Source organism: Kogia breviceps, chromosome 17 (genome assembly GCF_026419965.1).
Source record: "Kogia breviceps isolate mKogBre1 chromosome 17, mKogBre1 haplotype 1, whole genome shotgun sequence".
Taxonomy (NCBI): Eukaryota; Metazoa; Chordata; class Mammalia; order Artiodactyla; family Physeteridae; genus Kogia; species Kogia breviceps.
This window is the reverse complement of record NC_081326.1, coordinates 42,518,188-42,542,991: the sequence shown is the minus strand read 5'-3', so window position 1 is coordinate 42,542,991 and position 24,804 is coordinate 42,518,188. Positions and strand designations below refer to the sequence as shown.

Below are 24,804 nucleotides of genomic sequence, written 5' to 3'. Positions count from 1 at the left end.
ATACAAAGCATGATTATTCAAATGATGCCCAACCTCCAAATATTTCTAGAGTATGAATCAGGGTAATACTTTATCAAACTAGATTATCTGTGTTCAACTAAGAACTCTCTCAAGCCACCTTCTAATATTCTATAAATGTCCCAACAGTATAATCACAGACGCTATCATTAATGTACTCAGATGGAAACTGGGTGTTGAGGAGATCCCCTGCTGGATGTCTGCAGAACTGCAAAAGACTTTGAGGAAGGTCTTATATTATTATTATTATATTATAATATAATTATATTATATATTATTATATTATATATATTATTTATATATATTATATATATTATTATATTATTATTATATTATTCTGTAATTTTTTTAAGCTTTTACTAAATGTACATGTTGTCCGGAGATGACTCCGGAGAACATTCAAGCAAGTATAAATTACAGTGAAATCAAAAATAATTATTTCAAAATAACCATCAAAAATAATTATTTCACAATAACCAATTTCAACTCTCTTTTAAATCACAGCAGTAAGACACACAGATTTACAATACCTATATAACCGAATAACTTGTCAACAACCCTTGACCAAGATACAAATACTTGGGCTTCCCTGGTGGCGCAGTGGTTGAGAGTCCGCCTGCTGATGCAGGGGACACGGGTTAATGCCCCGGTCCGGGAGGATCCCACGTGCCGCGGAGCGGCTGGGCCCGTGAGCCATGGCCGCTGAGCCTGCGCATCCGGAGCCTGTGCTCCGCAACGGGAGAGGCCACAACAGTGAGAGGCCCGCGTACCGAAAAAAAAAAGATTACAAATACTTAATCTAGAAAAATGAAAACCACCAGCACAGTATGAATTGAGGTTGTTTTCACCAGGACTGTTTATATATTCAGAAATAGAATAAAAATACTTATTAATAACACTGCAAACCAACAGTCTGAGGCATCAATAATGTATGAAGCAGTAAGTGCAACTACTAATAGAAGTTTTACCTGAAGGAAAAGCCAACTTGACTAAGATGACTTACACATGACATTAAATGAAAAGTTAAATATGCAGTGCCACCTTCTAAAGAATCCAATTAGAAAACAATTTAACTAAATCACCTCATTTTACATATGGGAAAAATGAAGTCTAAAAAGGATAAAGGACTTCTTCATAATTACCTATTGCTGGAACAGCAATATGATGTTTCATTTGATTTAGCTCATCTATTAGCTCACAATTTCACTCTGCCTTGCTTCCTCCCTCTATTCCCTGCCTCCCCTCTCCAAAAAAATATGGCTGATTCACCACTTACTCTTAAAGAAAAAACAATCTTTCTCATCACTACCTCTCCCCTCCAACCATCAGTAAAATTCCATTTCTCATCTGTCATCAGCAAAAATCTTGAAAAAGTATGCTGGAAAATGCCACTTTTTTTTTTCATTGCCTACTCATTCCTTAAACTGTCTAAATCTAGTTTCTATTCATGTATCCATTGAAACAAAAAGAAACTCTGGACTGAAACTGATACTTATATTCTTTTCTTATGGAGAGAAATTAAGTATTTTCTCCTAATTTTTTTCCACCAACAATTTAAGTGAGGAAACAATAAATAATAAGTAATTTTTTTCATCACCCAGAATTTTTTAAATGAATGTCATGTTGTCACCTATACTTTTAATGAAATAAAATCCTTCAGAATCCATAAGGAACGCTTACAACTCAACAATAAAAAGACAAAATAACTTCATTTTTAAATGGGCAAAAGATTTGAATAAATATTCTCCAAAGAAGATATACAAATGGCCAAAAGCAGATTAAAAAAAAAAATGCTCAACATCATTAGTCACTAGGGAAACATATATCAAAACCATAAGGAGATACCTCTTCACAACCACTAAGATGATTAAAATCAAAAAGACAATAGTAACAAGTGTCAGTGAGGATGTGGAGAAATAAGAACCCTAATTCACTACTAGTGGGACAGTAAAACAATGCAAGAATCCCTTTGGAAAAAAAAGTTTGGCAGTTCCTAAACATGTTAAAGATAGAGCTACCATAGAACAGGCAGCTCCACACCTAGGTATATACCCAAGGGAAATGAAACTTGTGTTTATACAAAAACCTATACAGAAATGTTCATAGCTATATTATTCGTAATAACCAAGAATTGGAATCAACACAAATGTCCAACAACCAGATAAATGGATAAACAAAATATAGTATATATCTATATAATGTATTATTCACTCATAAAAATGTAATAAAGTACTGATATATGTTACAGAATAGATGAAACTTGAAAAACATTATGCTAAGCGAAAGAAGCCAGCCACAAAAAACCATATGTTATATGATTCCATTGATATGAAATATCCAGAATAGGCAAATACATAGAGACAGAAAGAGATTAGTGTTTACAGGGGATAGGAGTCGTCAATGGAGAGTAAATACTAATGGTTTCTTTTTGGGCTGATGAAAATGTTCTGGAATTAGATAATGGTGACGGTTGCTTTAACTGTGAAAATGCTAAAAATCACTCGTTTCTATTCTTTAAAAAAGGTGAATTTATGGTATGTAAATTATTTCAATAAAATTATTTAAAAATTAAAAACCTTACAACATAACTAAAGTTTACCTGATCCATGACCCTCACACTAGTCTCACTGGCCCCCCACCAAGCCCAGATGCCCAGATCGCCCAAATCTACTTTCAGGAGTTCAGAACGTATCCCGCCCTTTTGTTATACCTTTATATACCCTTTTATTACTGTGAACAATCTTTAGCACTATTTTGTTTTCTTAATTTACATAAATGGCATCATACTATATATACCATTATGCTTCCTGACATTCCCACCAAAAATTATGCCTCAGAGAGCTATCCATGTGGGTATTTATAGACCTCTAGCTGTACATATCTGTATATGCAAAATTTCTCTGGAACAAGGGTCAACAAACTACAGTATATAGGTCAAAGTCTGTTTTTGTACTACCTACAAGCTAAGAATAATTTTTACACATGTACATTTATAACTGATCTGATGACAGAGAACACTAAGTTGAAACCCCAGTTAGGTGAAATGTTATCCCAAGAAAAAGAATTCCTTCTTCTCATTAGTAAAACTGTATTACAAAAAAAGAATCCTATCTTACATTTTGAATTTTGTCAACTCAAGATTCATGGAAATTTGTTCTATTATTTAAGTACCTACACAATATCCTAAATTTTGCCTCTTGGCCCACAAAGTCTAAAACACTTACTATCTGAACCTTCAGAGAAAAGTCTGCTGGCCCCTGCTATAGTGTATATATATTGAAAATTGGAATGGATGGGTGTAAGGTAGATGTGTTTTCAAATTTATTAGATTCTGCGAAAGTACTCTCCAAAATGATACCAATTATATATCCACCAGCCATGTATGAAAGCACAATTCCTTGAAATCCCCAGGAAAAACTATTTACTGGAGGTCAAAAACTCCCAAATCCCCAAAATTCAAAGGGTTTTGATTCTACTATAACCTTCCTGATCTCTCTGAAGGATCTGCCATAGCTGATCCTTATGAGTAAAAGGCCTTAAATTTATACATTTTTCTATAGTTTACATAATGCTTTCACTAACTTATTTTTTATATGTTTCAAACTTTAGGTGCCTTTCAATGTGTTAGCTATTTGATGTCACACTTATTCAAAAATGGGTTTAGCATTTAAATACAGAGGACTTGGTAAGACATATGAAAGTTTCACCTGCATGTTTTCTTCCATGCCAACTCTCTCAATTAATAAACTTCATTACATGAAGTGGGAATTATATACTATTTTGTCAAATAGTCAATACAGTCACATTTACGTACACAAATTAAAACTTAAGCATTTGAGTATTTAATTGAAAATTACTTGAGTCTAAAATGTCAAAGACACATGAAATAAACATTTAAATCCTCCACTGTAATATTTCAACACTGTAATAATGAAAATTAAACTGAAAACTTCCTCAAAGGTTACAGTAATCATCCCAAGTAACATGAATTGCTATAAACTTTAAAACAAATCGGTATTTTTAGTCAGTTCCAAACAGTCACAAAACTAAAACTCTCTACCAAGTCCTGAAAGTTTTTTTAAAATGTACTAGGCCACCGAATAAGCATCAGAAATGCAATGACATTTTTTTAATGTAATCAAATGGTCAAGACTAAAGACTTTATTTTTTAGAGTATTCAATATTCTTAATACCAATGAAAAGTTTTTCTACATATATTATACTATGCCCAACACCTGACTTCCTGGGACATTTAACTTATCCGTTATAGCTGTAGTCAAACTAACCAAAACTTTATCTAGACTAAACTGTAACTTTTATATTTCCCTGGAAATTCAAGTGAGCATTTAACATATTAACAAATAGTAGTGGTAAACAACTATTCCAATAACTTTTTTTTTTTTTCTTGCGGTACACGGGCCTCTCACTGTTGTGGCCTTTCCCGTTGCAGAGCACAGGCTCCGGACGCGCAGGCTCAGCGGCCATGGCTCACGGGTCCAGCCGCTCCGCGGCACGTGGGATCCTCCCAGACCGGGGCACGAACTCGTGTCCCCTGTATCGGCAGGCGGACCCTCAACCACTGCGCCACCAGGGAAGCCCTCCAATAACTTTTATGTCAGTATGAATGACAACCATATTGGTGACCAATAGCTTTGGTGACCATTTTCCTTGAGGATAGGGCATGCCTGTTTCATCTTTAATGCTGAGTGTCTGCAGTATGGAAAGAACTCAGTATTTACCAAATGAATGAATCCCACGTAAGTAGAATACCTTGGAAAGAACTGCCTAAAATTATACTTGCTTTGATAAAACAAGGCAAATATTCTTAACAATATAACCTGATATTCAAGTTGTGCCAATATTAAAAAAAAATTATACACCTCGGTGTATTAATTGTGGGAGTGAATAAAAAAGCACAAGTATGTATCTAACTTTCAAATATATCTTCTGCTACTCTCTGCATGACATAAAACACTTGTTACAGATCATTATAATAATGACCCCCAAAGAATCATACTTTCCTGTGTTCACACCCCTTTGTAACATAATACTGTCAACTCCTCCATCTAGGAAGTAGAATTTCCTTCTCCATCATCTTAAAAATGGGCTTTGCATGGACATCTAGAAAAAGATGAGTTTTTCCACTCTACATGGTTTGAAAACAATCAAATTTTAACACCTTAAATTTAAATATGCCTGGAGGTGATCTAAAACTAATATCTTTAAATTGCTTTCTTTTTACTCTACAAAGACACAAATATTTAAGAACTTCAAAACATCAAACTGTAAAGCATGAAACAATAAAGCCAGGAGTCTATTTTTGGAGTTCTCTAATTTTCAGTACTTTACATAAAATTTAGTGCATTTTTAGTACTTATTCTATTTTTTTTTAACATCTTTATTAGAGTATAATTGCTTTACAATGGTGTGTCAGTTTCTGCTTTATAACAAAGTGAATCAGTTATACATATACATATGTTCCCATCTCTTTCCTCTTGCATCTCCCTCCCTCCCACCCCTCTAGGTGGTCACAAAGCACAGAGCTGATCTCCCTGTGCTATGCGGCTGCTTCCCACTAGCTATGTGTTTTATGTTTGGTAGTGTATATATGTCCATGCCACTCTCTCACTTTTAGTACTTATTCTTGATTTCAACTTGACATAGTTTCCTTTAGTCCATAAAACAGAATTTAATTAGGTACATGCTATCTCTACTTAGATTATACATGTGTATTTGCTTAGCAAAAACACTTATTACTCAACATCTGAGTTTATCTATTTGTAAGTACCTACAGTGGGATGTATCACATATTTATTAAAAAGAAGAGATGGAAGAGCTGAGCAAAGTCTCCAATAATTAACTTTAAATAACTTGATTTAAAGTAAAAAAGTTTTCCTTGGCATTAAGAAATTAACATGAATTCAATAAGAGGAAAATGATTTAAAAAAATGTATTAAACTCGCTTTATAAAACATTGTCTCTCACAAATATTCCCCTCAAAGAAATCATGAATCTTTTAAAACATCCTTAGTGCTCTTTCACATTGCTTATAATCAATGATATATACAATCTTTAAAAATTATAATTACTATTATCTTACAGATATCGAGCTATTAACACCAAATAATTGAAGAAATCTTTAAAATAGGTACACTGTTATTTTTATATTAATTATGCTGAATAATGAATATACCTATCATATCTTATTTAAATCTCATCTTACGGGGTACTAACTCTGTAAAGTTACAACTCCAAGAAAAAAAAGATTTATTTAACTCTCCCGAAGCCAACCAAATACTAATACACAAGAAAATTCACTTTTCATACCTTAAGGTAGCAATGTGCATAGCAATAATGAAGCAGATTATCAGAAGGCTGAGTAAGGCTGCTGACCACATGCACCAAATGTTCAGCATACATCGGCACAGAATGTTCCAGATTAATTTTATCCACCAGTATCTGAATGGATGGCAAAGGCCGAAGAGACTGGAAGTTTGTAGTATTCATGAAATTACTTGAGTTCTAGAAAATAATAGTGTTCATTTTATATTTCAGAAGAAAGTGACTGATGTGCAATGCCCTCTATACAAGCTTCAGAGTGACACATTATGCAGTGATATCAAATCATCCTAGAAATGATGCCTTTCTATGGGACGCTCTTACCGTAACCAAATAGAAACACCTTCTACATATTTTTAGGTATATCCCAGATTTCAAAGAATGCCTATTTACTGTGAAATTATCAATGCCCTTTTAGCTAAAGCTTTTTATTTTTTCAGTCAACTAGAATACTGTCACAACGTGCCTCAGTACATTGAAGGTATTTTCTTAAGCTCAGTAATTCACACACAAAAAAATCCTAGATATTCCAGAGCCTTTATCTTCTTTCCCTTTATTCACATTTAGATGACTAAACGACTAAGTGCACTACTCAAGACAGTCTGAGAGATGCTCACAATAAGCAAAGTTTGCAGGACAGAAAAATTTCCGATCCACATTTTATCTACTACTATTAAACATGCTAAAGGCTCATAAAGTCCTAAGAATCTTGAGGTAGGCTTCGTATTTTCAGCGTTACAGAAACTTTCTAAGCTTCCAAGTAAATGCAGATAAATTTCAACATGTCCAGGGTATGAACCCAATTAGCAAGCCACCCCTTCCAGCCCTTGAACTTATTCCCATACCTGTAGCTCTCAATGAGGAACAGTATGACCCTCCATCCAGAGGTGTAGGAAGAACAGTTTAATTGTTTTGTCTGTCTTTCATTATCATAATAATAGGGGAACAGTACTGGCATTTAGCAGGCATTGGCTAAAAATGGTAAAACTACATAATACTTCTCTAATCCAAAAAGCCAGTAGTGCCATTATTGAGAAACACTGTGCCTAAAAATAAGTTGAAGATACAGTTCTTCCTTTTTGACTCATTAATAATTTTTAAACCATCACGTATTGAGCAATTACTTTACTAAGGGATTTTATTTTGGATTACTGAGATATAATATACAGTAAAGCACAAAATCTTAAACATAGAGTTCAACAAACTTGTATGTATGTAACCATCACACATTTCAAGCACCCTAGAAGGGTCTCCTATATCCCTTCTCAGGTAATATCAAATCCCCACCAGGGGTGACCAATATTCTCACTTGTCTGTTCTTTGACTTCATTTAAACAGAATCACACAGTACATACTCATGTCTGCCTTCTTTCATTCAACATATCCCTGAGAATTATCTACTGTTCACTCTTTGAGTCAACACTTATCATTATGGAATGACTCTCTTTATTTCTATCAATACCTTGTCTTAAGCGCTACATTTTCTGATATTAAAATAGCCACTCTATCTTTCCTTTGATTGGCACTTAAATGGTGTATCTTTTTCTATACTTTTATTTCTAGTTTGTGTTATAGTTTTCAGCACCAGAATTTCATTTCTTTCTTTTTTTTAATGGATTGAGGTCTTTTGAAATCTTCCACTTTTTTGTCTCTTTCTTGAACTTATTAACCATAGTTACATTAAAGTTCATGCGTATACTGTCATGTTTTAATTCTTCTCCACTGAAATTTCCCCCAGATGATCTCTTTACCCAGCAATACAATGAACAATTATGAGTGGCTGATAGAGAGCAAATATACAAAATGAAACGATATATCTTAATTCTCTGCCATAAGTTCTTCTTCTTCTCTGCCATAAGAACTTCCATAAGTTCTTTTTATTTAAAGTTAGGACAATTTTGACTTCTATAATCATCATCATGTCACCATTAAAAGAAATATAACCCCCAAAATAATAAATTAAAGATAATAGATAATACCTTATATGTATATGGCAGACTCAGAAAGCAATACATTGTATATGGACCTAAAATATTAAGCATCTAATAAGTCCTCATTAACAAACACAGTAATAATCACTGCGTTCCTAATATGTGCAAAATGGTTTACATGCATTATCTCACTGAACATTCAAAATCATTCTAGGAGCTAGGTACTTTGGGGGAACTGCTCTATGCCAGTACCCAGACAATCTTAAAATCCATGTAGCCCACAAGGCAAGGCTAAACCACACAAGACCTAAGCCTTGGTGGAGCACCCTGTGATATTATCAGAACAGGGGAAAATAGGTGGTCTTGTACAGAACTGCTAAAAGACCATTTCTCAGTCGATTTCCCATCTTGAGAAACGCTGCTATGGGGAAATTTTCTCATCAGCATCCCTCATTCACCGGGCTTTCCATCTACTCTCTCAGAGTACAGCTGTAGGCTATATAACTGCTTAGCTGCAGTGTAGAACTGAATCCTTATCAACCAGGTATCCTACCATGTGTGCTGCAGGTCATTTGGTGCTCTAGATTCAGGGTTGTCCTGAAAGGGACAAGGCAAGCCAACACCATTACTGATTTGCTTTTGCTGTCTATGTAAGTAATAAACTATCCGAATCTATCTGGGCTTGTTGCTTCTTTACTGGCTGACTCTGTCAGCCTACATGAAAAATATAATTTTCTTTTATTTTTCAGAAAAGGAAAACAAGGCTTAGAGATATAAAGCAGTGTCCTAAGGTGTCATAGCTTGTACATGGTCTGACATCAAGGCAAATGCTCTTCAAGATTTCTTTATAGAGCCTTAGCCTGAGGTTATTTTTTTAATCTATTTATTTATTTATATAATATATATAAATTATTTTCTAAGAATTAATAATCATAGTTACATTGCTTTAACTTCATGGATAACTATTATATATAGACAGATATTCTATTACTTAATCAACTTCCCCTGACAATATCACAGGACCAATAAACATACATGTATGAGAAAACAAGTAGTGAATGACAAAATATACCTTTTCTCCCATAATGACAGGTAGCAAGTGATCCAGCAAGTTGAATTCAGCCATGAAAACTGTGAAGGTACATTTGAGGAGAGTAATACTTGTATGTCGAGTAGGAATATATTCCTCCAAAGATGCCGCTTCTTCGGGATTCATCATTGTTTCACTTTCACCCTTAAGATCTAAAATGAAATAATAAAAATTCAATGAAAATTTATTTTTAAATAATTTTCTTAATTAATGAAAAAATTAATTAGTTCTCCAAATTTTAAGGTCAAATTCTTTTTTCCAACAATGAAGCAGCTGTAAAAGTGTTGCCTTAAACAAGAATAAATTACTCTAGAAATTATGCCTTTGCTATGTAAAAATTTGTTTTATATTTTAAAATATTTCTTAAATATTTTAAAGAAATTTTAAATCTCTGTCATTAAAAGAATAACAGCATCCTTTCATAAAAACACCACTGAGATAATGTAAATTCAAGCCACAGACTAGGTGAAAATATTTGCCATAGACAGACACACAGATAGACATAGGTATATGCACAAAGGACTTGTACCCACAGCATATTAAAAAATAAAAACTACCTAAAAATCAAAAATAAACAAATAATTCAATGGAAAAATGGGCAAAAAAGCCTTGAACAAGCAAAAGATAATATATCCAAATGGTCAAAAGTTATTTCAAAAGCAAGTTAACATAGTTTGGTATCAGATAACTGCCAATAATGTCACGACGTGGTAGCACTACACATCCACTGAAAAAGACTAAGAATACTAAAAGTTGGCAAATATGTATCAGCAAACTTTTTCTATAAAGAGCCATATAGAAAATACTTTAGGGGGGACTTCCCTGGTGGTGCAGTGGTTAAGAATCCACCCTGCCAATGCAGGGGACACAGGTTCAAGCTCTGGTCTGGGAAGATCCCACATGCCAAGGAGCAACTAAGCCCATTCGCCACAACTGAGCCTGCACTCTAGAGCCTGTGAGCCACAACTACTGAAGCTGGTGCTCCGCAACAAGAGAAGCCACTGCAATGAGAAGCCCGCACACTGCAACGAAGAGTAGCCCCTGCTCGCCGCAACTAGAGAAAGCCCACGTGCAGCAACGAAGACCCAACACAGGCAAAAATAAGTAAATAAATAAAATTTTTTAAAAAGAAAAGAAAATACCTTAGGGGACTTTCCTGGTGACACAGTGGTTAAGAATCCACCTGCTAATGCATGGGACACGAGTTCAAGCCCTGATCCGGGAAGATCCCACATGCCGTGGAGCAACTAAGCCCATGGGCCACAAGTACTAAGCCTGCACTCTAGAGCCCGTGAGCCACAACTACTGAAGCCGGTGCTCCACAACAAGAGAAGCCACTGCAATGAGAAGCCCGCACACCACAACAAAGAGTAGCCCCTGCTTGCCACAACTAGAGAAAGCCCACGCACAGCAACGAAGACCCAATGCAGCCAAAAATTAATTAATTAATTAATTTAAAAATACTTTAGGCTTTGTGGGTCATACAGTTTGTCCCAATTACTCAATTCTGCAACTGTAATACAAAAGCAGTCACAGACAAAACATAACTGAATGAGCAAGACTATGTTCCAATAAAACTTTACCTATGAAAACTGAAAATTAATTTTCATATAGTTTTCATGTGTCACAAAATATCAATCTTTTTTGTACTTTTTCCAGCTATTTAAAATGCAAAACCCATAATCAACTCATAAGCTGTACAAAAAGAGGCGATAAGTCATAATTTGCCAACCCCCTGATCAAGGGCAACTAAAACTCTCCTACATTGCTGGTAGGCGTGTCAAGTGATTCAACCAAATTGAAAACAGTTTGGAGATATTTACTAAAGGTGAACATATATGATCGTTTTACCTAAGTGATGCCACCCTTAAATTCCCAACAGAAATTAGCATACATGTTAATCAAAAGGTATGTACTAGAATGTTGGTAGCATCACTACCATAATAACCCCAAACTAGAAACTAACCAAATACTCATCAACAGTAAAATGGATAAATAAGTTATGGTATATTCACAAAATGGGATACTAAAAAGAAATGAGAATGAATCCCACAAACATAATGTAACCTAAAGCCACAGGCAAAAGAGTATATACTGTGTGATTACATTTACATGAATTCTAAAATATGCCAAACTAAATCTAGGATGTTAGAAGTAAGGGGAGTGGTTACGCTCGGGGTTCAGAGTAATAACCAAAAGAGGGCAAGAAGGAGAATACTGGAGTGCTGGTAAGGTTCCATTTCCTGAACAGTTAGCCACATAGATGTGGTTAAGTTTACAAAATTCACAAAACCATACCCTTAGTTTTGTTTGCTTTCCAGTATGTATCTTACACTTCAATAATGAAGTAAAAAAAAAAAAAAAGTGGAGGGGAACTGCTAACTACTCAGAGAACTGCCTGTACAAAATCAGTTAGCAGCAGTTTCTTTATAGAGATCATAAATATTTCTGAAATGATAAACTGCTTCAAATAAAAATTCATTTTATATAAACGTGTGTGTGTGTGTGTGTGTGTGTGTGTGTGTGTGTGTGGTGTAATTCCACTGTGGAAGAGATTGCTAATTGCAATACTTTCTTCTTCCTTTTAGCAATAAAACTCTCTACGTTTTAAGTGAGGTATATGGACTCCATCTAGAGAATACATTTTCCAGCCTCCCTGGCTGCTGGGTGCAGGGACATGTTACTAAGTTTGGGTCAATAAGATAACAGAGCCATGCCATTAAGTGAAAATACATGCCTACCATTTTCTCGTTCTCCCTTCCTGTTGATTAAAATTAGACACTGTAATGGTGAGCCAACATTGACCATGTAGGTGAAGTATACCTCAGAGGATGGTGGAAAAACAAGATAAAAGGAATTCTGGGTCTAAGACCACATCATGAAACAGAGTCACCCTAGTCCCCTGGAGTACCTACCAGCTTGGGTTTTAACGTGAGAAAAATTAATTATATACTGTTTTTTGTGTGAACATTAGGTCTCATTTCTCTGGGATAAATGCCCAGGAATGCAGTTGCTCGGCTATATGGCAGCTGCATGTTAAGTTTTTTAACAAAATGCCAAAATGGTTTTAGGAGTGGCTGTACCATTTTATATTCCCACCAGCAATGAATCAGTGATGCAGTTTCTTCATGTCCTCTGCAACATTTGGTGTTGTCACAGTTTTCTGTTCTAGCCATTCTGTACATACTATCCTAGCACTTATCAGAGTATCTGGCAATGGAGTAGGCATTCAAGCAAGGTGCAAGAAATGAATGCATGAACATATCAGGCACTTATGGCACCATGTTACGTGATTTTACATGCATTAGTCTTTGGAAGTAGGTCCTATAAGCGTATCATTTAGGACAACAGTAAATGTGCTGTGACAAAAGAAAATAACAGAAGTGTCAATAAAAACAATGCTTATTTCTCTTTCACTCAACAATCTGAGTCTAGAGGATCCATGGTGCCACCACACTACTGAAGACTCAGGCTCTATCTTATTGTTCTGTCATCCTCAGCATGCAGTTTTCATCTCAGAGTTGAAGCTAGCAGGTCCAGCCCTGCCATTATAATTGCTTTCCAGCAAGAAGGAAGGGAAAAAGAAAAAAATGAAGGCACACTCTTTTCCTTTTAAAATCCTGTCGCAAAAATTCACATGAAGTTTTGCTCCCATCCAGTAGCCAGAACCTAGGCATATGACTGCATTTGGGAAGTGAAGTCTTTATTTCTATCATGAAAATTTCTACCATAGAAATTTCTATTACTATAAGAGGAGAATGGATACTGGGAAGACAATTTAACCAATTCTATCGCAATAATTAAACTCATAGAGACAGAGAAATGGAAAAATCAGTGATGCTGATTACTTCCTAAGGTCAGTAAGAAGTGGGGGTCAGAACTCAGCCTGATGCCACAGGCTGAGGTCTTTATTATTCTATACTCCTTCATTATACTCTTATGTCCTGCTCTAGAGTGCTTCATTGCATGAAAAGGAAATTTGTATTTTATGAAACTGTGACAACCATATCTTTATACCATGCAGAAAATATCAGTCACACAGAAAAATTTTTTTACCAGTAGGACCTAAGTTTTCTTGAATGTTAAATTCGTATGCTTAAAACTCATTTTCTTCATGTCTCCTCCTTAGAATCCACTAAAGTGGAAAATTGGTCATATTTCAGGAGTATACAAGGGAAAGAGTATCAAAAGGTGACAATAAACTACTGACAAATGCTGGCAAAAAAAGCACATACTTATGCAAATAATTTTCAAATACCAACCTCTCCTATAACTTCCACATGTAAGTTTACTCTTTAAATTAACAAGTAAATATATGAAAATCAGATAGGCAAAACATACTAAAAACGTTAAGTTAGCAAAATACAACAAATTGGATTATACAGTCATTCAAATCAACTGGCAAGAGATTCAAAATTAAGCTAAAAACAAACCTGGTTTTAGTCTACTATATGGTTCGTATTCATGTTCCAAGGCACAAACAATCATTTTTAAAATTCTATGTACTGCACTGCTATCCAAGCGAAAATCAAGAGGACCTATAACAAGACTTTTGGTAGACTTTTCCTGAAGTGTTCCCAAATCTTCACTTTTCCCTGAAGAAAAGTCTTGTTGATTTGCAGAACCTACAAGAAGCCAAAATTATATTAACAGGTCAGCATCAATCAGATATACCAAATATTATTTTAATGTTTCTCTTATCTTTTTAGCTTAGAGCTTAATGCCTTAAAACCAATTCTACATCAACTGGATACACAGAACCCTGCTGATCTATATTTTTCTTTATATAGATGAGAAGATATTATCAACAAAAAACAGCTGATTTAAAAAACAATTATTTCTGTTATCTATTTAATGTTATAAGATGTGCTATAAAAATGAAATGGTCATTCTTAAAAAATTATTCTCTAAAATCTAATTGGCCTATACCCAATAATTCTATACACATACAATTAGGTTGACTGGGAAAGGAGACTCTCGAAGAAGTTGCATTTTACTACTATTTTATCTTAGAAGTTACACGGAAAAATTGATTGCTTAAAACTACATGTTCAAAGGTGCCTTGAGAGTTTTCTAATGACCATGGAAGTAAACAATAGGTATTACCCGCTTTGAACTTTTTCCGGAATAAAATCATTATGGCCATGCTCCACAGGGTGGAATCCAATTTCCCCAATCCCTTATCTGCCCATATGTCGAAGAGGAACCAAGGCTGTCTTCTAAAGAAAATCTTAGCACTACCTAAAGGTATTTCTCCTTATCTAACCTGTCTACACCTTAGAGATTTGGTTTTAATATATAAATTCACTATTTTAAGTGATAACATACAGTAAATTTTACTTCTTAAGTCTTACGTTTATTCAAACAAAAATAGGGAAGTAAAACTCTCCAGCATTTACTACCTTTAGAATCTTGGAAGGCCCAGTTAAACACAAAAATTCTATATCTACACCTTTTAGTAACTTTTTCAAAAATACATTTCCTTCATTTCAAACAAAGGAGTTCAGTTCAATCTCTAGTCCCAGTACCAGAGACAAAAAAATAATTAAATTTATTATTCATATATATATTTTTTTAAAAAAAACATTTTTTAGGGCTTCCCTGGTGGCGCAGTGGTTGAGAATCTGCCTGCCAATGAAGGGGACACGGGTTCGAGACCTGGTCTGGGAAGATCCCACATGCCACGGAGCAACTGGGTCCGTGAGCCACAACTACTGAGCCTGTGCGTCTGGAGCCTGTGTTCCGCAACAAGAGAGGCCATGACAGTGAGAGGCCTGCACACTGTGATGAAGAGTGGCCCCCGCTTGCCACAACTAGAGAAAGCCCTCGCACAGAAACGAAGACCCAACGCAGCCAAAAATAAATAAACTAAATTTAAAAAAAAAAAAAAAAAAAATTTTAATTTATTTATTTATTTTTGGCTGCGTTGGGTCTTCTCTGCTGCGCGCAGGCTTTCTCTAGTTGCGGTGAGCGGTGGCTACTCCTCATTGCAGTGCACAGGCTTCTCACTGCGATTGCTTCTCTTGTTGTGGAACACGGGTTCTAGGCACACAGGTTTCAGTAGTTGTGGCACACGGGCTCAGCAGTTGTGGCTCACGGGCTCTAGAGCACAGGCTCAGTTGTGGCACACGGGCTTTGTTGCTCCGCGGCATGTGGGATCTTCCTGGACCAGGGCTCGAACCTGTGTCCCCTGCATTGGCAGGCAGATTCTTAACCACTGCGCCACAAGGAAAGTCCTCATATATTCTTAACAAGATGACTACACACAGACTTAAATGTCACAAATAAAACATACAAAGTTAATCTTAAACATATTTTATGATATACATAAATAAGAGTCACATTATAAACTAGGTACAAATAACATACCATTAACATAAAAAAATGCTACTTTCCATAGCTAAACCAGACATTTCTAGAGTTACCTATTAGGATGAGGTAGCTTCAAGATAACCAGAAGGACTCTGGTTGCAAATCAAAATATTCAAAAAAAAGGAAAATATCCTGCTTTGAGTCCTGTAGAGGCTATTAGGCTTCTTTTAAAAATGTCAATTTACATGAAGACCCTTCTTTTAGACATCAGATTGTCTCTAAAACAATAGAAGTCTGGAGGCTTCTATTCTTTTTTTCAGATAATGCAACTTGATTATAATGCCAGTAGCTTATCTAAAATGTAAAACTGTGACTGGCTTTTAGCTATATCTTTACAGCAAGGTATTTACTTGTGCTCACCCTCAATATGTTTGGTCACTCCAGCTTCCTGAATGTTTGGCTATTCTTATTAAGAGTCAAGACAATATCAAGTTAGCCTAATTACAATGAAGGACTTACCAGTCTCTCCAGGACAGCCAGAGGCAAAAGAACCTGTACTGCCTACATCTGCCCATACCTTTGTACCTATTAATAGAAAATTATTCTTCTCCCTACGTGAAGAGGAATCTGCAAGCTACCAAAACAACTCCACCAACCATCTGCGCTGTCAGTGCACAAGGAAATCTACTTTCATTCATGAGAACTATATATCCCTACGTGTCTTCTTTTCCTAGAAATTCACCTGCTTTCTTTCCCCACTAGTTCTCATTAAAGTTTGCTTGTATTTAACTTATACCTTATGAGCCTGAGTCTCTGTATAAAACCCATCCTTTAAAGAAAAAAAGTAGTTCTAACCCAGGAACTAGAAAATTAATCCTTAAATAGAATAATTTAGGAAACACAAATCCTTCTACTCCAACATTCCCCTAAATTAACACCAACGCTCTCCCAAGACATCCGGATTCAAAGGGCAATGAACCATGATGCCCCTCTCTCATCCTTTTCCTCAATCCAATAACTAAATACTTTCAATTTTATCTCTATGTCTCTAAAATATTCCTGTTGTAGATTAATTTTCAGCTATCTACTTTAGGTCCATAAAAACATTTGCAATAACTTCTTAAAGTAAAAAAGATGAAAAGTTATAACAATAGTATTTAAAGTTATATTAATAAGAAATAATTTAGTTTCTAAAAGAGTGAGTGCTTTCAAGGAGCATAACAAAAATGAAATAATTATCAGAATGCTTATTAATATCAAGCAGCAGCACAAGAAACTTATTAACCAAATTTTTCTTTATATATCATTTTATAATGTGGGTAAAGTACAACTACATCATTTATCACAACAAAAATAAATAATACAAGCTCTTTTTCTTACTGCATTCACTAGTTTTTTACATTAAGTAAATACTATCATGAACTTACTTAAAGCACACCAATCAAATCTGCTTTCAAAATTTCAGAATCCACTACAAACTTTGTAAAATTATTAGTTTAATATGCATTTAGATACCTAAGATAAAATTTAGGGCACTTTCTGATAATTTGGACTACAGAAACAAATAAATGTCATCACAACAAACCAAGAATTTTAGATAAAATATTTCTTTGAAGAATTCAAAATTAACCTCTTTTGAGAATTCAAAATACTTTTCTTAGGTTTATAAATACTGAAAATTTCACAAATTTCTTGTTTCAAGTAATCCAAGAAAGAAGAAAATCTGAACACGGTAGTTATGAATGCAAGCTGTAGAGTTTAAACTAGCTGGGTTCAAATCCCACATAATAGGTGTGTGATCTTGGCCAAGTTACAAAACCTGTATAGGACTGGCTGTTTCCTCATATGGAAAATGGGGATATTGTTATCTACTTATAGGGTTATTATGAAGATTAAATTAGCTACTACATGTAAAACACTCAGAAGAGCGCCTTCCATTTAAAACCATTCAATAAATATTAGCCATTATCACCATCACTATATTATCAGTGAATATAGATTCACAATGAGAAACACACATATGAAAGCAGCTGCCAAAAAGCAGGCAAAGAACAAGTGAACAGATTACTGGGTGAATGAATGAACACATTTTTAATGTACATGTGACAGTCACAAGTTAAATTAACAGTGGAATCTTATTATTTACTCAAAAAAATTATCTGCTTGCACAGCTGAGAAAGTATCTGTGTAAGCAGTAAACCAAAAGCAAGAAAATGATTACCACAAGCCTAAGAAGAGCAGTTTCTTCCAGTGTGGAAGGAAGAAGACTGTGATGGAAAAGGAACACACAGGAGGCCAGAAATGTTGACACTGTCCTATATAAAATTTTCAGTGAGAGGTTTCCTTTACTTGATAGGCAGACTACTTCATACTCCACCTCACAAAATACCAAATTCACAGCACATGTGTAAGACATCATACTAAACAAGAGGAAACCTACCAGCTTACATTTGGCAACTACAACACAATAAAAATTTGCAAAGTTCTTAGAACAGAGACTTCTGATTTGTACTTTCATATACAGGTATCCCTTGCTTTTCAAAAGTTAGCTTTAGGCCATTTCACTTTTACAAAAGATCTGTTTCCCTAACCAAAATAAATCTGAAGATAATTTTCACTTTTACAAAAAAAGGTGAAAACAGCATTCACCACTTGTTTTGCAGCAAAGCATTACAGAGGCAACGCAAACCCCAAGCATCTAGAGTGGCACCAGCAAACTCCTTCCCCAGGAACTATACTCAGAATCTCAACATCAAGCCACCACAGCTTTGAACTGTGTCTTTGAGCATACGCGCTTTTCTCAATTTATTTTGCGCATCCGTTAACAAGATCTGTCCTAAGGTAACTGCTTCTTTACTTTACACCATTTTGGATTACCAAAGGTTTCATACGAATGCTGTAGTGGAGGAAACCTAATACATATAATTAACTCCTGAGCATCTCTACCAATGTCCACGGGTACTTAAAACACATCTTTTCCTCCAAAAATCTTCCTTTTGTGTCTCTATCTTCCTTGGTGGTTATCATTATCCACCAAGTAACTCAACAGCAAAATCTGATCAACTATTTGAATTTTATTTTCAAATAAAGCAATGCGAAGGTACTGAAGATTTTAAGCACAGAATTAAACGAGTCTGATTGCAGTATAGATTATAGGAGGGCAAGAGTGGAAGGAGAAAGCCAGTAAAAAAGCTATTAGAATCTAGAGATGATAACAGATTGGATGAGAGCATTAACGGTGAAGCTTAAGACAGATTCTAGATAGATTCTAGAGATAAAATTTGACAAAATGTGCTGATGAGTTGGATGCTAGGAGAGAAGTGTGTCACGATTCCCAGACTTCCAGCTTGTGCAATTAGAAGACAGTAGAAAATTTTTCCAGTAAGAGAACACTGAAAATAGGGGAGAAGTAGTAGGTGGTCATGAGGGTTTTAATAATTCAATTTCAACATATTCAATTTTGAGATATTTGCGAGACACAGAAGTAAAAATGCCAAGTGTGCACTGGATATATTTAATTCTAAATCTGGAAGAATAAGTTTGGACTAAAAATACAAATATGGACATCAACAACATATAGAAGGTACTCAAATCCATGAAAAAGAATAAGATTACTTCAGGAAGAGTTTACGGAAAGAAGTGAATCCAGGTTTGACCAATGAGAACACCAACATTTAGAAATCCATTACGAAAAGAGGAAGCAGAAAATTACAGTTCTTTCCTTCTGTTTTCATCTAACAAAACTTAACTATCCTTCAAAATCAACTCCTCTGTGAAGTCTTCAACCCCACAGACAAAGGTAGTCCCCTTCTCACCTGGACCTCTTTTAGCTGTCTGTTTACATTACTGTCCTTAACATGCTATATTAGAATCACTTATTTAAGTGCATAAACACTACCTATTGGTTTCTTGAGAAATGCTTTGGTCTTCTTTGCATTCACAATATCTAACTCATCACCTGAAACAGAAATCATTTATCGAAATATGAAAAATTAACAAAAAATGGTGACCCTATTTTGACTAAGTTTTCAATATGAAAAAGGCTGGAATAATAAGCACAACATAGTATAGTTAAATTTCTGAAATCGTTTGATTACTAAAATGAAACACATAATAAAAGACTGTGTCCATAGCTTCTAGAAGAATATATTTCTACTTTTCTGTTTGAAACAACTCTTTTTTTAATAAAAAGATCTATATAACCTTCAAAATGTATTTAATACAGAAAAGGAAATGTTTATGCTCTTTGACAACTTAATATGAAATCTGATGTATCAAAATTTTTAATATTTGGTACATATTAGAACTAATTCTAGTTGATTATACAAAAATCTTTTCAATCAGCTGCACAAAGAAAGGACTAAAAATGTTAAGAATCTAAGAAAATTCTAACATGACATTAAAATTAAACCATTCTGCAAAGTAACAGAAGGTAACTCTGATATAACAGAGTACAATCAGTCAGGGACCAAATGATTCTGAAGAAGTCTTTGTTTCTGTTGTTCAAGGAAAAGCAAATATAAAGGAAAGAAACCAGTACCTTTGCCACTGGTGTTCTCCACTGTATACAGGTAATCCATGTAAAAAGCCCCGAACCTTTGCATTCCAGCTATCTCAGTGTATGTCTCCTGCCAACAAAGCAAAGCAAACAGAACATACATTGTATAGAACAGACTTTTGAGTTTAAAACCTGATAGATCAAGAATTAGACACATATCCTTATGGAGAATGTGTACCAGCTCAAAGGATTACCAAAACAGAAAGAAGAACAGAGGTTACACAAAGAATTGGCTTCTAAAAAACGTAGTGTCACCTCTACTATGGACCACACAAAAGGACATCTATAATTCTACTAGACAATTTGACCACTTTGTCAATAATGTCTGGTTAATGAATACCTACAATGGAGTAGGGCAGTACAGTCTTGACCTTTATCACCATCACAAAACGGTCTAATATATACTCTCAAATAGAGTTAATCCTTAATATTTCAGTACACTTAAGTGAAACAGTTCAAACACTAAAAATATACTAAAATATTTTTAAATGTATGTTAATTATGCAGGTAAAAATTAAATTCTTTACTTTCAACAATAAGTCTGTAGAATCAATGTAAATCACTGATTCTATTATACTAATCTTCAGGAACCTTTTTGAGTTTTTAAATTTATTCCATAAAAAGTACATTAATAAAATCTTATATGAAAAATTCAAATACTACATATAGTAAAATGTGAAATTCTTCACTTCTTTTCATTAATCCCACACTTCAAAAGGAACTGAAATTAAAAGAAATAATTCTACATGTTTCCTCCATGACTATTTTAACATTAGGGAAGGGATAACTAACTGTGGCTGCGTGCTATATAAAAGTAGAGATCTTTGTGCACTCCTCAAACCTCTCTAGATATAGAAAGTGGACAAAAATATGCTAGATGTTTCAATAAACAACTAGCATTCAGATTATATTACTGGAGAAGAAACATCAATCACAAGTATTCACACAAAGTGTCCAACCCAGCACAACCTAGAATTTGGCTCAAATATATATTCTCTGACCTTATGATTAGCTGCATCCAAGATAAATTCTGCACGAGTACCATTATTTTCTGGGCTTCGGTAATCAAACAATGAATTTGTGAGGTATGTCAAACCTTTCATATTCAGATTTTCACCACAGATGAAGAAACAGGCTTCCTGAAAATAAATGCAAAATTTTTGAACAGGAGAAAAAATCATTAGACAGTTAAAGAAAATAAAACCTTGGTTTTATAACACCAATTCAGTAGTCAATAGAAATCACACTACAACGTGAGGTCCTGTAAAAAGACAAGGCATACTGTCTCCATTTTCACTGCCTATTTCGGCAAAGAACATTTTAGCAAACCAAGAGGAACTCCAAGTAGCTGCCATAAACAAGAAGGAAGAAACATTTATGAATTGGAAAGTATTTGGAACTACTGTCCAGGTGTTAAGTACTACCAGCTTCCTAAATTCCCCTGAGCTCTGTAATTTCTTACAGGGGAAAACAGTAAAGTTCCCCTCTCAAGCCAAAGATATATGCAGTCTAACAGATTTTTTGGTACGGTTAAACACTTCAATAAGCACCTCATTTTCCCTGCATTCTATCCAAAAAAATGGAGGAAAAGGGAGATTTTGACTTACGGTTTCACTTCTATTCATACTCTCTTCAAAATCTTTAACACCCATAATTCCTTTAAGGCACATGGCTCTGCAACCTACAAAACCAATCTGGCAATCAAAGAAAGGCTCTCCCATCATAAGGGCCTATAAGAGGAAAGGAAGCGTTACGACCCTGAATTTCAATAAAAATGTTACAAGCTTTCTTTGTAGAATTTCTAAATTAGTTGAAACATCTTTAGGATTATGACCTTTCCAAATTTATTCTCCTCAGATCACACATCCTATTAAAATAAGGAACATCTTACTTATCTCTGTATCCTCAAACCTCTGTATCCTCAATGACTGGCATTTCAAGAACATACATATGCTCATACATATGAGCACACACAAGTCAAATGAAAAAATGAACGAATAAATTAATGTTGCATATTATGGTAAAATCTTTGTTAAAGAATAATTATTTCAATTAATACTACTGATCACTAAAATAGAAATATAAAGCTATAAATATATTTTTAAATATACTATTTATGATTTTAAAAACCTGTATTTATTAAATATTAACCTTAAGGACCATTACAAAGATTTTTTTAAAGTATATTCAATGTTGATGGATTACCTCAACTGTAGTTCCTTCTTGTTCCCAACACAATACTTCTTTAGATTTTACTTTTTGAGGGCTGTAATAACTACTCTCAGCTTGCATTTCAGTGAGCTATGAAACAATATAAGAATATTAAGTAAGTCAAATTAGTATTAAATGGCAATGAACTGTCATTACTATGATGAATTGATGGAAACAAGGCCAATTTTAAGATTCGGGAAATTAAATTATGAAGCAGGAAAACAGGTGCAACAAAAACAGCTGTAACAGATTATCCATGGTATAAAGGTTGAATATGCTAGTCTAATAAGTTCATATAGGGAATATAAATACCCCATTTTGTTAATAATATTGCTTAAAATGGTGAAAGCTATGTAGCTATAACAGTTCCCTAGTCATAAAATGACTCATATATTCTGCCAAGAATTTACATATATTTTAACATCAGTTCATTTTACATTCACTAATATATTCAATCAGGTTCAGTTCAATCATTTATAAGATTTCTACCTATTTGTAATCAAAAAGAAAGCTGTGAAGAAACACAGATTCAACAAAACTTTTTTAGTTCTATGAGGGAGGCAGATTCAAGGGCTTTACTTTCAAAGTACGTAATCTCACAGTATGTGTCACAGACTCATTCAAACGTGCAAATACTCACTGAGTGCCTGCTAGATAACAAGTACTGATATAGATGCTGACAAAAAATATATATATATATATATACTCTTGCTCCCCTGAAACTAACAGCATATTATTTCTATGTATCCAAAAAATTAGATAATTTGAATTATTTTTAAAAGCTCCTTTTCTAAATGCAATGTGGTATCCTAGTTTGGATCATGTTACAGAAAAAGGTCATTATGAAACTAAAGTCTGGAATTTAACAATAATGCACCAATGTTGGCTTTCTAGTTTTGACAAAAGAACTGTGATAGCGTAAGATGTTAATAAGAGGGAAAACTGGGTAAGGAGTACATGTGAACTCTCTGTACCATCTCTGCAACTTTCCTGTAAATCTAAAACTATTCCAAAATAAAGATGCTAACTTAAAAAAAAAAAAAGTATTCTGCTCATGTTTGCTAATGATTCAGTGAGCCTTATTCGTGTGAAATGGATATACTCTTCAAACTTAAATGCGGAGGCAAAGATCACATTTAAAAAAAAAAAAACAATATTTAACTTAGGTCATATAGAACTTATTGAACTGAAAAGCTATAATTCTAAGCATGATAACCTCTTTATACTGGGAATCAACTAACTATTCTCATTTTTTATACCAACGAGTTTTTATATAAGCCTTTATTTCTTGGATGCTTCTAGAACTGGTATACACAACGTTGTTATTTCAAAGTACAGTTCTATAATCTAAAATGCTTAAGTAAAATTGAATATTTTAAACTTGATTACGCTTCAGCTGTCTACAATTATTGTAGAAAAAAAGCAATTAATTGATTAAAAGGACTCAAACATTACAAGAACAATTTTCAACATTATTTTTTTAATGTTACATTTAATTTGGCATGATTTTTCTTGGATTGATATCAACTGTTCAGAATGCTAATGTAGAAACATGACCTTATTTTCTGACCAGAATATGAACCACAAATTAATTCCATACATTCTTTAAACCCAAGCTGAACAATAATTCTAATGTTTTCCTCCAAAATATCAACATATTTCCTTTAGAGAAACTTTAGAGAGACATAAATGTTTCAAATTTTTTTAAAGATATATTGACTAATGACAAATACTACCCCAAAAGTCTATAAAAGTTTTGTATATAAATGCCTGTTTTGACGGACTCAGTTTAATTACAATGCTTCTCATCAGTGAAGTTAATAGAAATGTACCAGAATAATTTCAAATTTAAAAGTAAACATGTACAAGTCACCAGAAAAGATAGTACTTTACTAGCAACCCCTGACTTCCCTCACAAACTTAAATGAAAAATAATTTCACTTGGATCATCTAAAACTGGCAAAACATCTAACAATAGTTGGCAACAGTTGACTCTTTATTATACATTTAAAGGGTTTATTGTTTTATCATTTTTATTTTGCAGATTGACCCATATCCCTTTAATTTAAACATAGCTAAATCAGTGAATTTCAGTTGCAAAATTTTTAATAAAATAAAATAATAATTTGTTTCATAAAATTCAGAAATAATAAACAATAGTGTCAAAATAGTAGAGGTAATGTTTACATTTTTTATCATTTCTGCCCCAAACTATTACCAAAAGAAAAAATCTTTTAAGCTAATCAAGCCATGACTAAACTTTTGTTGAAACTGATTATCTATAAGCTTTTGTCAAATTAAAAAATATGGAATAATTTTAATTAGAAAAATCTTTAAAGACTATT

The 24,804-nt window shown here is 34.0% G+C and overlaps 1 protein-coding gene across 11 annotated transcripts in view; it reads right to left on the bottom strand.

The window, feature by feature from the left end:
- VPS13B (vacuolar protein sorting 13 homolog B) overlaps nt 1–24,804 on the bottom strand; it is a 774,679-nt gene that overhangs the window by 669,286 nt on the left and 80,589 nt on the right. For all 11 annotated transcript variants that reach the window (XR_010837425.1, XM_067017180.1, XM_067017176.1 and 8 more), the window contains exons 9-15: nt 22,454–22,549; nt 21,856–21,978; nt 21,250–21,387; nt 20,231–20,318; nt 13,812–14,003; nt 9,361–9,530; nt 6,346–6,540 (exon numbers count right to left, since the gene is read on the bottom strand). Coding sequence is in view for 10 of the 11 variants with exons in the window: in XM_067017180.1 (XP_066873281.1) it covers nt 6,346–6,540; nt 9,361–9,530; nt 13,812–14,003; nt 20,231–20,318; nt 21,250–21,387; nt 21,856–21,978; nt 22,454–22,549 (1,002 nt within the window). In the remaining variant the exon portion in view is untranslated. The remainder of the gene's footprint in view (nt 1–6,345; nt 6,541–9,360; nt 9,531–13,811; nt 14,004–20,230; nt 20,319–21,249; nt 21,388–21,855; nt 21,979–22,453; nt 22,550–24,804) is intronic.